General features: G+C 39.9%; 3 protein-coding genes across 3 annotated transcripts in view; 1 reads left to right on the top strand and 2 right to left on the bottom strand.

Moving 5' to 3' along the window:
* pnpla8 (patatin-like phospholipase domain containing 8) overlaps positions 1-1,725 on the bottom strand; it is a 7,244-nt gene extending 5,519 nt beyond the window's left edge. The window contains exons 1-4 of the mRNA XM_037695657.1: positions 785-1,725; positions 565-714; positions 320-471; positions 51-145 (exon numbers count right to left, since the gene is read on the bottom strand). Of these exons, the coding sequence (XP_037551585.1) occupies positions 51-145; positions 320-471; positions 565-714; positions 785-1,705 (1,318 nt within the window). The 5' untranslated portion in view covers positions 1,706-1,725. The remainder of the gene's footprint in view (positions 1-50; positions 146-319; positions 472-564; positions 715-784) is intronic.
* A 3,652-nt stretch (positions 1,726-5,377) lies between these two features.
* Positions 5,378-6,423, top strand: avpr2l (arginine vasopressin receptor 2, like). The gene is made up of 2 exons (XM_037695923.1): positions 5,378-6,264; positions 6,344-6,423. Exons 1-2 carry the CDS (start codon positions 5,445-5,447, stop codon positions 6,421-6,423), a joined length of 900 nt encoding a protein of 299 aa, XP_037551851.1. The 5' UTR covers positions 5,378-5,444.
* Positions 6,424-12,815: 6,392 nt separating this feature from the next.
* LOC119428471 (THAP domain-containing protein 5-like) lies at positions 12,816-14,209 on the bottom strand. The gene is made up of 3 exons (XM_037696153.1): positions 14,124-14,209; positions 13,717-13,903; positions 12,816-13,571 (listed from the first exon to the last, which is right to left on the bottom strand). The coding sequence occupies exons 1-3, from the start codon at positions 14,207-14,209 to the stop codon at positions 12,816-12,818; spliced, it is 1,029 nt and encodes a 342-aa protein (XP_037552081.1).
* Between the last annotated feature and the right edge of the window lie 606 nt (positions 14,210-14,815).

Raw genomic sequence — 14,815 nt, 5'->3', positions numbered from 1 at the left:
TCTACACCAAATCTATATATATTAATATGTCATTTAAAGGTTGTACCTACCTGTGCTGACTCCACAGATGTAGTCAAAAAGTTGGTGGATTGGTTTTCCAGTCAGGTCTTGTAGTTTATGAAGAGTCTGCAGGGCCACCAGTCCCCTGAGACAAAACCACAAACTTTACTTTTTACAAGACAAACAAAAAGCTGATGTTTACACTAAATGAACACATGAATGAACAGTAGTTACTTCGGTGCTCATAAGCAGACCTCAGGTTTGACATATTATTCTTGGTAAACATCACAGAGACTCAATTAATCTTGAAAAGCTGCACCTCGTGCCTCCTCCATCTATGGCCAGCACCCTGATTCCTTTGCCTCTGACTGGATCCGTGTAGCCGACGACAGCCAGAGCTTCTCTAACAGCGGCCTGAAGAGGACGGTCTCTGGCCTTGCGCAGTCGCAACAGACAGGGCAAAACACTCTCCTAAAGGTTTGATTACATAAACCCCAACTTGGTAAAGAATTCAAGGATCCTACAACAATGACGCAAGCGGTTTTAAAATGAAGGCACGCTAACCTTGATGGCCACCCCTCGGGTCTCGGGGAACTCCAGGAGGTGAAAACTGAACTCCTCCACTCGAGCAGTGAGGAGTTTGACATCAGTGACTGTCCGCAGGACTTTCACCAGGGCTCTGGTCCTGTTGTCTACACTCACTCTTGCCATTATCTGCAACACAAACTGACAACGTAAGACGTGTTTATGGATTACAGATTCATAGACTCATTTAATTTCCCACCTTTTCCCTTTGACTCAGCAGATGCTGCTTTGCCTTCTCAGCTTTTTCCTCTTCACTCTCTGTCCTCTCCATTGCTCCATCCTCAGCGGGGTCATCCACAGCGATGACTGAAGACTTGTCTTTTCCAGCTGTGACTCTTTTGGAATCACCTCGAAATTTGGGGACCAGAGGCGCAAAGTAGCTGCCGACAAACGCCTGGATGCTGGGCCGAGGGTAGGATAGGTAGTGGGTGAAGCCTTTTTTGGGGGAAGCTGTTGGATCAGGAATGGACTGAGTGGTCTTTTCACTAGAAGGGGGACTCTCTGCTTTGGAACTGGACTTTTCTAATGGAGAGGAAGGGACGAGAGAGGTAGTTGGTGCTTTAATACTCTTCATCTCTGACACTGGAGACAAAACAGGAACGTGATCCACTGATCTCAGAGTGGCGGCAGGTTCAGAAACAAGGTGGCCGTTGTCTTTCTGTTGCTGCTGTCCATTTTCTCCATCTTCTCCCTGCCCGTTTGTGCCAAAGTAACTGTTAATGTGGAGGGACAGGGACTTGTACGTCTCGTCCATGTTGGTGGACAGTGCAGCTGGTTGGAACAGCTGCATAGTTTGTTTTGCTACAGCAGAGGAAGAGCTTGGAGAAGATGCACTTGCTGCTGAAGCTAAACCGGAGGGGTTTTTTGTGTCAAGAAAAGGCTTTTCTGCCTCTTCAGATGCTCCCTTCTTCCCATTTGCTTTTTCTTCCATTGCAGATGGCGACTTAGAGGCTGTGTCGCCGGAATTTAAAGCCACCGCTTTGATCAGTACTGGTACTTTCCCAGCATGGGCATCGTCAACAATGGCGTTGGCTGGCTTGAGCCGCGAAAACTTGGAGATGAGGTCTATGTTGCCCACTGCCTTGGTTACACTGTCAATTGTGGACCTGAGCCGCGACATGCGTCCTATTACTCGCCAGGAACATCAGTGGAAAAGGTCACAGAAGCAAAGGGATGAGGCTAAAACGTTTAATGCAGCATCTTGCCACACTGTCTGCTATGATCTGCTGCTAGGCAAATTTTTTACAGTTGAGGCTTTGTTGTGGGATCCACTTTTCTGAAAAATAGACAAATCAATTATTAAATTACATCAACTAACTTTTTTTTAAATTTAAACAATGTTGGTATGAATGATTAAATAACGCCAGTGTTTTTTGTGTTAGCAAAATATTACTTTTTTTTAATACCTTTATTTTACCAGAAAGAAATCCATTGAGATCATCGATCTATTTTACAAGGATGTCCTGGACACATGAACCAGAGGACTGAAAGACAAACTAATTATTGTCTTCACATGTATAATTAATTACTTTTTAGATTCAACCCTATTCCAGATGGCAGCCACGGCTAAGCAAACAGTAAACACAAAAATATTTACAACTTAAACTATTTTACACATAGTTAATAGTGTTAGTAGCTGAGAGTCATTCCAAACACAAAATCTAAGCACCGGACAGTTGAGTAAAATCAGTTTTAAAAACTTTGTAGTTAACTATTAGTAATATGCCTGTCTGCGGGCAAAATATATTATAAACCAATGGATGGATTTTAATTAAACTTTCATAAAGTAATCATTTTGGGGTTCCTAAATCCAAGATGGCCGCCACAACATAAAATGTGTAACCTTGTGCATTACTCAGAGAGGCCAGCAGGGGGCTCCGTTAGACTTTCTTACAGTGGTAACCATGGAAACCACGGAGGCAACAAAACGATGGGAAACGCCATTCAGAGGATTACGCAGCAGCTTTTCACGTTTTTATTGCGGTTACTAAGCCAAGATGGAAGAATATTCTAGAGACCAGAATTGCACAACAGAATCTGCCTTGCTAGCGAAAGCATCGCTGGAGGGACAGTGCCGCCCCACGGACGATAAAAATGACTCATTTCCGTGGACCTCTTGCCAAGACTTCACCGTCGAAGTAGGTAAACAGCAGATTAATGCGTATATCCAGACATGGGAGCTTCGCCCCTGTTGGCTTTACAGCCTCGACTTTCTCTTCTCAACCGAGGAAAAGGAGCACGGCGCACACTTCTACCACTACCGGGCCCGCTTCAGCACCGTGACGGCGCGCGAGCCGATACCGGACACGGCCAGCGTCTACTTTCTGCTGGAAGCGACTACAACCAAACCCCACTCTCTGCCCGTGGAGGTCCGCTTCATAGTGGAGTCGAACAGGCTTGTACACGCAGCCGGGAAAACCAGGTTCAACGAGAAGTGGCTGTCGTACGTTATTCAAAGCAAGGCTTTGTTCCGAAGAATGGTAGATCTTTAATTCAGCTGCTAAATGAGCTACGAGGTCATTAAACTACCCGTGAACGCATCTTTTGTGAGTCCGCCTACTGATAAGTTGCATAACATGTTTCTTTCGACTTTGTACGTTTTCCTACTGAACTACGTGGGTATGTCAAAAACTACACATTTACTATAAAAAAAGGTTACTCTTAACACTAAAAAGGAATACGCTAGCTAGCTAAACAATGCGGCTAATAAATAATTATTCATGACTGTAACACTTAAATGTAAAACTTTTTATTTTATACGCTTTAAAAGCATTATAATACCGCATTCTTACCTGTCCAAACGTAAAAAGAGGTTTATAAAACCAGTTCATTGAGCGATGAGGTAGTACTGTTTGAATAGAGGCTACGGACTAGATAAACAGGAAACAGACAGTTCTTCTTCGTTGGTTTAATTAAGACACTGAAACTGCATTAACGCCACCTAGTGGATTTCAAAATTACACGTTTATTCTCTACTGTATTACTAATTTCCTTTTGAAGAATCTTAAAACTCGCAGTCTTCTCAGGATGAAAGCAAGGTAAAAAGAATATATAAAATACTATTTCAGAAATGAAAAAGATAAATCCTCCACCAAATGACAAATAAATGAAGAAAAGGCTATATATGAAGAGCTGTCAATTAAGGAGGAAATCTGACAAAATGTAAAATTAATGTTTATGTTGAGCAAATGAAATAATTATTTTAAAAGGTGTAGAGTGCAAACTTAAAATGCATCTTTAACGGATGTTTATATGGGTGGTGTTTCCTGTGATCGACTTATGTTAAATATTTCTAAATCATTAACAAACGCCTAAAAAAGTCAATTCCACATTTCCGACAATAGATTTTACCCGCTGTAATCTTCTTGGGAAACACTTCGGTGTTTAACATTTGGGTAAAGTGATTCCAATAACTCTTATTTCTGTCACGTCCACCCCTGTCTCAACGTGAGAACTTTAATCAAATCTCCAAGTGCAAATAACCGGATCAACTTGCACAAAATAGCTAATAATCATCCAACACATTCTGACTCTGTTCTCATTTTTAAAGACACAAACTGAACCGTCGTCACTCAAAAATAGAGGGGGGAAATAATTCTTACAATATTCTGCTTAATTATTAAAGAACTGATCACATTCAGAATTTTATGTACAAAAATTTAATGGACCAGAATATTTATGTACAATTTTATTTGAATTGTTTCATGTCCTACTTTAGGTTTTATGTTCTCTGAATAATCTACAAGATATGAAGGATTGTACCGAGAATTTACAATATGATAATGACTAAAACTGTTTTAGCTGCTGAGAGGCGAAATCAGAGAATATTTTGGTCAGTGCGTGTGTCTGTTAGCAAAATATCTCATAAATAACTGGATGGTTTTTAATGACACTCATCTATAGCTGATTAACTTTTTGACTCATAATTTTTCTAGATGGTTGCCACTGTCAGCTGACTTTAAAAAACAACCAAATGGCTAAAACTCTGTGAATTTTAAAGATATTAAGCTAACATTTGGTGTGGTAGTAGCTGAAACTGATCCCTAACATACCTTCTGAAAGCTAACAGACTGTTTAAGTTCTTTAATGAAAATATTAATACATCTATAGCGTTAATGCTGTCTGTTAGCAAAATATCTCATGAATCAGTGACCAGGTTTTCATGAAACTTTCAAGAAATGTTACTTCAGTGTACATCTTCAAATTAAAATAATTTGAAGGAAACCCAATTTAAGATGGTCACCACAGCTAATGGATCTTAGAAATCGCAAAAATGGCCAAAAATGTGTGAACTTTACAAATATTGTGGTAAAAGTGGTTGTAGCTGAGGGTCATACACAAAACATATACCAAGTGCAACTCAATGTGTGAGATTTTTCCTTAAATCTTACACATTAGCTGTTGGAATGACCCAATTTGTCTGTTAGCAAAATAATTTGTGAACAACTGGATGGATTTAAGTGAAACATTTAGAAAGTAATCAGTGTGTGTACATCTACAACTGATTGAAGTTTTGGAGTAAATCCAAATGAAGACAGCTAATTGGAAAATACAACATTGGCTAAAGGGACTGGGCGATGTGCGTTTTTTTGTTTCAAAAATGTAAAATTGTTTTCAAATATTTAATCTCTAAACTGTATTTAAAGTTCTTCAAAGAGTCTTTTTTATTTGCTTCTTCTCCCCTCTCCACCCTTCCTCCCCTCACAGTCGTCTCTGCATCGTTTCCAGCGTGGCGCGCGCTCACAGGAGGGCGCCGCGTCCAGTCCACGACACGAAACAGCAGCATCTGGATTTTGATGAAGAGTCGTTAACTCAAAGAGTTAAAGGAGAAAAGGAAACCAGCTCAGACTGGCGCCTCAATGGAAACCAGCAGCATCCCGGGGAAAGCAGCGGATGATGATGAAGATGAAGCCGTGCGCTTCGCGCGCCTCAGACCTGCAGTTTTGGGCTTGGTTTTTGTGCTCGCGACGTGCGGCAACTTCTTCTTCCTGGGCACCTTGTGGAGGAGGAGGAAGAGGAACTCGAGGACCCAGCTGTTCCTCCTCCACCTGTGCCTGGCGGACCTGGTGGTCGCCTTCTTCCAAGTCCTGCCGCAGCTCTCCATGGAAATTACGCACAGGTTCCGAGGCACGGACTTCCTGTGCCGCTCCGTCAAGTACCTGCAGGTGGTCGGCATGTTCGCCTCCGCCTACATGATAGTTGCCATGGCCATAGACCGGTACCACGCGGTGTGCACGCCCATGGTGTCGTTCCTGGGGGGCTCGTTCAGGAGGTACCTCTCCATAGGCGCAGCGTGGCTCGTGTCGCTGCTCTTCAGCTCTCCGCAGCTCTTCATCTTCTCCCTCCGGGAGGTGGAGGGGAAGCAGCTGGACTGCTGGGCCACGTTCATCGAGCCGTGGGGGGGCAGGATCTACATCAGCTGGATCACCCTGGCGGTGTTCGCGCTGCCCGCCGTCATTCTGCTCTACTGCCAGATGAGAATCTGCACTGTGATCTACTTCAACATGAAGAGGAAGGCTCTGCAGTCAGCGCGCGGGGGCGTCAAGGGGGTGTCCAACGCCATGCTGAAGACCGTGAAGATGACTTTTGTGATTATAATGGCTTACACCGTGTGCTGGAGCCCCTTCTTTGTTGTGCAGTTGTGGTCCGCGTGGAGTCCTGGCAGCGCGCCAACACAAGGTTGGTCCAAACTTAAAACCTGTCCTGCAGGAGACTTGTCAAAACCAACTGGTCACAAGTCCATTTCTCTGTCCTCCAGGTCCAGTATTTTCAATCATCATGCTGCTCGCCAGCCTCAACAGCTGCACGAACCCCTGGATATACCTCTACTACAGCTGAAAGGCCTAAAGGGGAAGTTTGGAGTTTTGTTTTTTAAGTAAGACTGTGTCGCAAGGTTATGACAAGTCAATATCTTACCTGTTGTGGATCATTGTTTGAGAAATAAACTTTATTTCTGACCAGATGGAAGAGTTAAAGTCTATGTTAGACTGGTACAGGACATGTTTGAGCACAACAGGACTGTGGTAAAATGGATGGAGAAAAGTTTCAGGAGTGATTTGGGACAAAGGAGAGGCAACAAAGGTCAAAGGAAAAATGTATAAGACAGTGGTGAGACCTATGTTGTATGGTCTGGAGACAGTGGTACTGACAAAAAGACAGGAGACAGACTGGAAGTAGCAGAAATGAGGATGGTGAAGTTCTCCTTAGGAGGGACAAGGATGGATAAGATTAGGACTGAGATCATCAGAGGTACAGCACAGGTGGAACAACTGGGAGATAAAGTTAGAGAGACCAGACTGAGATGGTTTGGACATGTCCAGAGGAGGGACAGTGGTTTGGACATGTTCACAGTGGGTATGTTGGTAGAAGGATGTTAGAAATGCAGCTGCCAGGAAAAAGACAAAGAGGAGAAATGTGGATGTAGTTATAGAGAGGACATGGAGGTAGGAGGAGTGAGGACAGCGTGAGATGGAGGACGACGACTCACTGTGGAGACCCTGAAGAGGGAAACGCTGAAAGAAGAAGAAGAAGAATGATGAGCTAACTGCTAGTTGGAGCATAGCCAAACCAGTGTGGATTGTTCCATATTAAACCAGCTCGAATCTCTAATATTTCATAGCATTTTACGTAAATAAGGATTTAAAAACTTTTACGTTGCCGTCAGTTTTATAGTGAAAGTTCACGTAGATCTTTACATTTTGTAAGAACAAGAAGACCAGCTGCGCTTTAGGCGCCGCCCGGAGAACGACTGACAGGAGTGTAAAATTATTTGTGCAGGAATAAGTGACGCAGATATAAAGTAATTGTAAAGGTTTACAAAATAGTTTTCCAGGAACCAGTGAAAACTTTCATTAAAGGCAACAAAAAGTGAAATGTTTGAATAAAAATCACTTGTTGCAAAGCTTTGGGCAACATTCTAATGTAAATGTGTACGGAGCATCAAACTGAACGGTTTTTGTTGTCTTAATCCATCAAACACCGGACACTTCTCAGTAACGTTGTAAACTGCAGAAGTATTGTTTTAATTAACATTTTTGACCTTCTGTAAAGAAAATGCCACAAGTACTTGATGTAAAGTACCAGAACACTGGTCGCCTAAAGGCCACTGATGGTAATTTGCTCTCCCATCACAAAGACCAGTAAAATTACACCTTCAGATTAGTAATAATTCAAAACGTCAGTTCTTTTCATCTTTGCTGCTGCTGTGTAATTGTTAATCTGATACATGCATCAACCCCTGCAGTCACAAAGCCTCTTCTATGTACAGTAAACGTGCACACAAGCACCTGAGATGAAGAGGAGTGGATCGTGTCCAATTAAAGACATTTGCTCTCGTGAACATAAAACATCCATTATGCCAGTGTCACAAATCCACACCCACTTCAGAGCAAATTCAATCCTTGCATGGTGAAGATTACGGTACATTAGGAACACATGTTTTAAGATTTACATATTACTTTATGCTTATTTTGATCTCAAGTAAAAGATAAAACCGTTACCGGAGAAACCAGAGAGCCTGTGGCGTTCTTCTTTAATTCTGGAAAGCTGCTTCAAATCAGATTATGGGTCTCATGAAGCCAACTCTGGGTCTGAGCGGGGAAGAGGTGGGAGATAAATCATGCCGTGTTCGTGTTCTTAGAGAGGTTTAAAACAAGAACAAACACAACGGAGAGCCTCCCGAGGTGTTCACGTGTAAGAAAAGCACACTAAGAATCTTTCAGAAACAGCTGCTGCAGTACTAAAGATAGTTGCATGAAATGATTTAGTGTTCGTCACAAAGGCAGGCGTCCATGTTGCTGCCTGTGTCTGAATTACTGTAGGTCAACTTTTGGAGTCAGCTGATTAAAGATGACTTCATGGAATACTAGCTTTTAGTTAAAAACACTTTCCACAGTAGAGATTGAGTCTGTTTTTTATTTAAGGGTTTGTCTTTCAAATACACACATTAAACGATCATTACAGCTCAAAGGTGTAAAAGTGACAACAAAGGCCGGTCTATTTTAAAACCATTTGTCTGTTGGAGGTAAGTGTGAGAAAAGGCCTAAAGGTTGATGTGAAAATCTACATTTTCTGAAAAAAGAAAAGAAGGCTACAGACTAGCCTGTCACTGACCTTCATCCATGACAGGCTATGATGCATGAAGTTCACATTAGCTCTAAAACGACAGCCAAGAGTTAATCTTGAAGCTTTATTTTGAACTTTCTGCAGTTTATCCAGATTTTTATTTTTTTTAAACACGAAAAAAACAGCTGGGCAGTAAGATGACACAGGACTAATGTTCTTATTTCAGGAGACAAAATGCCCACTGCACCAAATTATTCAGACATTTCTACTCATTTGAGTCATAATCTTATGTATGTGTGGACCGTGATATTATTTGATCTATTATAACTCCCAGCAGCAAGAAATATGCAACATCTGAGTTGGTCCAACAGAATGTTTAGAGTCCAACACTTTGTTTCAACCTGTTCTCTATCTCAGAAACAGACACTAGTTCTTTTTGTAGCACCTGATCCAAACTATCAGAAGATGCATATATAGTTGTATCGTCTGCATATACAGGTATTCATGCCTTACTCAGTACAGTATATATGGATGTCATTTACAAAAGAAGAGGACCGAGGCAGCTGCCTTGTGGAATTCCACATGGAACGGTCACAACATTTGAACAGAGACTGTTGAACATAACACACAGTTTCCTGTTATTGAAGTAATTACTCATTAGGTCAGTGATTTTTTTTTAAGTGTAAGCTGATAGCTTCACAAGTGAAAACTTCACAAGTGAAAACTTCACAAGTGAAAACTTGTGATCAACGGCATCAAAGGCTGCACTGAAATCAAGAAATGTAACACCTACCAAACATTTTCTATCAATCTGTCTTCAGTAAGAGCTGGACATGTAATCTTCTTTATCGTAATGCTGAGTGAATCCAATATACATAAAAAGCACCACTCCTTCCAACAACTTACTCAAGACAGGTAAGATGTTTAACGGCATGCTACTTTGACCCGTCAATGGTTCTTTAGGATTTTTAGACAACGGAACAACTTTTAAAATTTTCCACAAAACTGGATAAACACATTCATTAAAACACAAATAAAAAATATGACAAACAAAGTAAGATGAGATCTTCCGAAGCCTTCCATTAGGCCTGTCACGATAAACAATAAATCAATTAATTGCATGAAAAATGAAAATTATTGACCTCATTTTCATTTATTGGCTTGATCGTTTCTTTGTGTCTCTCTCTTTCTACTGAAGACACTGGATGACAAAAGGCTCAACTCCGGTGCTCTTCACTGACCCCTCCCTTTATCTTTAAAATCCATTTTAACCGTCGAAAAGCGCATCTTTGGATCGTTAAAAGCAGCTAAGCTGAGAAGCTAAGCTATGAGTTAAGCCAACAGGCCGACCTCGGGGGGAAAAAAAAACTCAGCTATGTCAAAGCTCCAAAATTCACGGTTGAAACCCGTGCCTTCGTCTAAAGCTTTTCTCTGCAAAAAGAAGTTGAGAACTTGTTTAGTGATTTTTTAATTAAATGCTTTGTGTGAAAAATGCTATGCTAAAGAGCTCAAACCACACCAAGCGTCCGCCATTTTGAGAACCAAAGAGAGACAGCCCATGTCACGTCAAGGGGCCTCCCTGCCATTTTTCTTAAAGAGACACGCTTCTCGCTCCCTCACTATCCATCCTTCGGTTCAATCAGTCTTATACTGCCATTTGGTGGTCTAAAAAGGTACTACATGCAAAATAAATTAAACATTTCTTCTTAAATTTGACAATAATTACTTAATATTGTCACATTTCAAACAATATTATCGTTTATCGCCATAATTTCTGAGACAATTAATCCCCAGCAAAATTTGTTATCGTGACAGGCCTACCTTCCATCCATGTTGTCTCCTCCATGAGGTTTGTCTATGCGTAAATACAAAGTGTCAGTTTTTATCCTTCATTATTTGACGTTTAATAATTTCATGCGACACTTTACCACTCACACGAGACATTCATCTGTGATAATTACTTTTCCTAGGTAGTAATTATCGAAGTACTTTGCTATTTCAAAAGAACTGTCAAAAACCTTTTACTTATTTTACCACTCATAAGTTCATAATGTCATAACCTTTTTTGAGTGTATGCTCACTATCAACGTGAACTTGCAAGGCTGTGGGAAGTACGGGTGCAGATGGTGCTGTAGCGCCTCACCATGGATGTTGTATGCCAGTTAAAAATTATTGAAAAATAAACAAACATTTGGGTTTAACAGGGTTGAATATGATTCAATTTCAATCTCATTTTGATTTTGAGTATTTGTTTTAAATATTGTATATAAATAAACACTGCTTTAGCATTTCCTTGTGCTAAATTTTACTTTAGTAAAGTATAGCCCGTTGACGATGATTACTTTCTCTAAAAATTTTCCCAGAATCTTCCAAGACCTCAGTTTGACCTGAGCGCCGTCACCTAATCGAGATGCAAAGAGAGAGAGCAGCCGCCTGAAAATGCTTTATCTTCTTAGCCTCGTCATGGTTCAATTATTGAAATCTTCAGCGTTAAGCAGTGGATTGTTGTTCGCAGGGATGAAAGGGTGGCGAAGATAAGTATTTATAGGCCTGGGTCTCAGACTGGGGTTCAAACATTCAAAGACGTCTTCAGTTAAAATTCAACCAGATCTGTCGAAAGAAATCTTTCTGATCCAGAATATTCTTTACTTGCCTGGTTCTTTTTAGTTGGCTGCAGTGAAGCAGACAAAAGTGCAAGCAAGGCATGGACATTTCCATACATGCTAAAAAAAAGCTGCACAGCTTAAAAAAAACAAACAACTTAAATTCAGGAAAAACTATGCTACCTAAATGATTTAATGTAAATGCTGGAAAAAAAAAAAATGCAGAAGCTAAAACCAACTATGTACTGGAGTTGTATGAAAAGTTGCAGTGCCTCAAATGAATGAGCATAAATAAAGAGAAACCTGCGCTTTGAAAATGTTTTACCGTAATGTATTGAAAAGCTGCGCCACTTAAAACAAATTACTGTAAATGCTGGAAAAGCTGTGCCAAATGAAATGAATAATTAAAGATGGGAACACATGCAAAAGCATATATATATATATATATATATATATATATATATATGTGGGCAATTTTGGTCAAAAAATGCCATTGCAATTCCTTTACCCCAAGTTGCGTTCTATTAAAATAAGTACCACCAAGAGTTAGAGAAGAACAAAATAATGAATATAGTGAAGAAGAACATTGTAAACAATGTATATTAAAGAAACCTGATGATTATTTTTACATGTTGATAATATACAACAGAGGTAATAACTAGAAGGAAATGTTTTAAAATAAGAAATACTTCAAGTAAAAACAAAAGCACTAATTAGTTATGCAGCACATTTAAGGTGCTTTTTCACAAATAAAATAAACAAAATATTTTAACTGAGTGCAGAAAGTTGTTTTAGGTTTTTACAGTATTTATAGGCTTTATCTTATTTCTTAAACCCACTTTAACTTGCTATTAACTTAAAAGACACGTTTTTTGCAGCTGTTCAATATGTAACGGTTTTGAGTTACTGCTGCCAAAGGCATTAATGTTTTTCTCCACCTCTGTGCTAGTTTGTCTGTTAGCAAAATATTTCATGAACCACAGGACATGATTAAACGAGTCTGTCCAAAAATAAATCAACCGATGACTGTCTACAACAGATTAACTTTCGGAGTCAATCCCATTTAAGACGGTCACCACAGCTAATCAGCGTCAAAATGTCTCAAACTCAGTCAGTTTCAGAGATACTGAGCTAAATTTTGATGTGGGAGCAGGTGAGTCATTTTCTAAACATTAACCGAGTGCTAATAGACCTCACACTATCACAAGATTGTGCATACCATCCCTCTAAAGACTTTTTGACTTAAACCGCTAAAGCTCCATCTCTTGTCAAAATAAGATGGTCAGAAACTCTGGCATGAAACACTTATATTCCTTCAAGGCATGTTAGACTTTTAATTCTGAATGTTTTTTATGTTTCAGGATGAAACCACAGGATCTGCAAGTTGAATTTATTGATTCTTGAAAATTCTACTAAAGCCCTGAAAAGGGGAACAGTGCCACCTGGTGGACATAATCTGACATGCTTCGGTAGAAGGAGGAATTGTTGAATTTTGGAAACTCAAAGAGTTTGTGCAGCTTTTCTTTACATAAAGTAGCAGTTAAAAGACATGCATCACATATTTCATGCATTTAAATAACCCCATGAAACCAGAACAGACGATATATAATCTTCTAAAAATTTCTGCTTCTCTTTAAAAATGGCCTCATCCATTTTAAGGAGGGCGACCTCATTTTCCAGAGCGCAGATTTTAGCCAGAGTGTTCTTCTCCCTGCGATCCAGCTCCAGTGTTTTTGCGTGCAAACCCAAGATCCTGTTCCACAACTCATCTTCGTCAAGGTCAGGTCTGGAGTAAGAGTGCTCGTAAAATGAAACATGCACCTCCTCTCCATGTTCTGTCTCTTCCACAAAGCAGCGTGCAGATTTCTCCTCGACCTTTTCCAAAGGGACTGAGTGAAAAGTCTGTCCCAGCGCTGCTTGGAGAACTGGATCCACGTTTGCCTCTCTGCTGGAAAGAGGCCCCAGAGTTTTGTAACACAACACAGCAACAATCGAGCCCGCCTGCTCTTCTGGATGTGAAGATGCTGTTGGCCTTCCACCGTCACCCGTTACGTCACAAATGGTGGTTGGTGTCTGTAGAGGACTTGACTGAAACGGTTTTCCAGATGTCGGCACCACAGGAGGTTCAAACGTCTGTTCTAATTGTTCTGAAACAACGTTTTTATCTATATTTACTTCAATCTGTTTGCATGTCTTCCTCAAAATGTGAGGTCTCTTACTGGAAGGCGACTCAGATTGTCTGAGCTCAGCGTCAGTCTCCGAAGTGCAGGGTTTAGACTTGGGGCTTCTTTTACTGTTGGTCACCTTTTTCTCTCCATCCTGAGACAAAAGAACATTTTAGATATAGATAATCAACACTGGTATAAATATATTTTCAGAGAAAATGCAAAAAGAGAGGACAAAATTGATAATTTCTGGTAGCAACTGCTTAAAAAGTATCAAGATGAGATAGGAGATGCATTACATCATTAATTAGAGGAAAAACTGTGGGAATGGCTGTGTTTTTTAGGTAACGGATTCCCCATCGAATGTCAAAACAGTCTTCTGTAAAATGTTCACTGCACAGATATTGATGTCGACTGGGAATCCAGTCTTGCCGCTTCATGTTGTCCACCCACTTCTGAAGCCTGGACTTGTCGTGTAAGGGAAACCTTAAGGCGAAAATAAAAGGACATTTCATATAAGAAACAGACTACATTTGCATTATTATTTAATGTTTCACTCCACCATTAAACATACTCTGTACTCAAATCTATTAGGCCACTGTCAGCATCTTATTGTTACTATAATTTCAGTAAAAACACAATAAGGCACACTGTCAGTCAATTTTGAACAGTTTACAGTCAATGATGTGAAAAAGAATAAACATACGGGTAGAAGCTAATTCTCTTGTTGTTTTTTCTTGAAGCTGTCCCTCCACGGTTTGAGCAAATCTTTACAGCACAGTAACGAGGCATATCCGCAATAAAAATGCATGAATGCATGAGACAAAATATAAAACGTTTAAAAGCACAACAAAAGCTTGCGAATGAAGACTTCCGGAGAGTCGCTCGTTAAACGGAAGTGACGATTTTTTTTATTTATTTAACAGATAAACACATTTCAAAATAGATATGTATTTATGGTTTATACATATAGGCGCTTAAAACAAGGACGGTACAAAAAAGATAATAATTTAAAAAAATGCGGAGACAAAATACAAAACGTTTAAAAGCACAACAAAAGCTTGCGAATGACGACTTCCGGAGAGTAGCTCGTTCAACGGAAGTGACGTTTTTTATTGACCAGACATAAACATGATCTGTATTTGTGGTTTTTATACATAGACTCCTAAAATAAAACAAGGAGATAAAACAGCACAAAAAATAATAATAAAAAAAAAAAAAGCCCAAATTTGCATTTCCTTGTTTCAAGAAAGTTAGCCAAATAGAAGGCAGGAAAACTATGTGAAGGAAACTTGAATTATTATTTTTTTTACTAATTAATAGCTGTGTTAATACTATTTATTAAAATCCAAATATTTATATTTTAGTCTTTTTTCCACAAAAATATGTGCATTAACT

Source organism: Nematolebias whitei, chromosome 22 (assembly GCF_014905685.2).
Source record: "Nematolebias whitei isolate Nwh7 chromosome 22, NemWhi1, whole genome shotgun sequence".
In the NCBI taxonomy this organism is placed as follows: Eukaryota; Metazoa; Chordata; class Actinopteri; order Cyprinodontiformes; family Rivulidae; genus Nematolebias; species Nematolebias whitei.
This window is presented reverse-complemented; position numbering and strand designations above follow the sequence as displayed.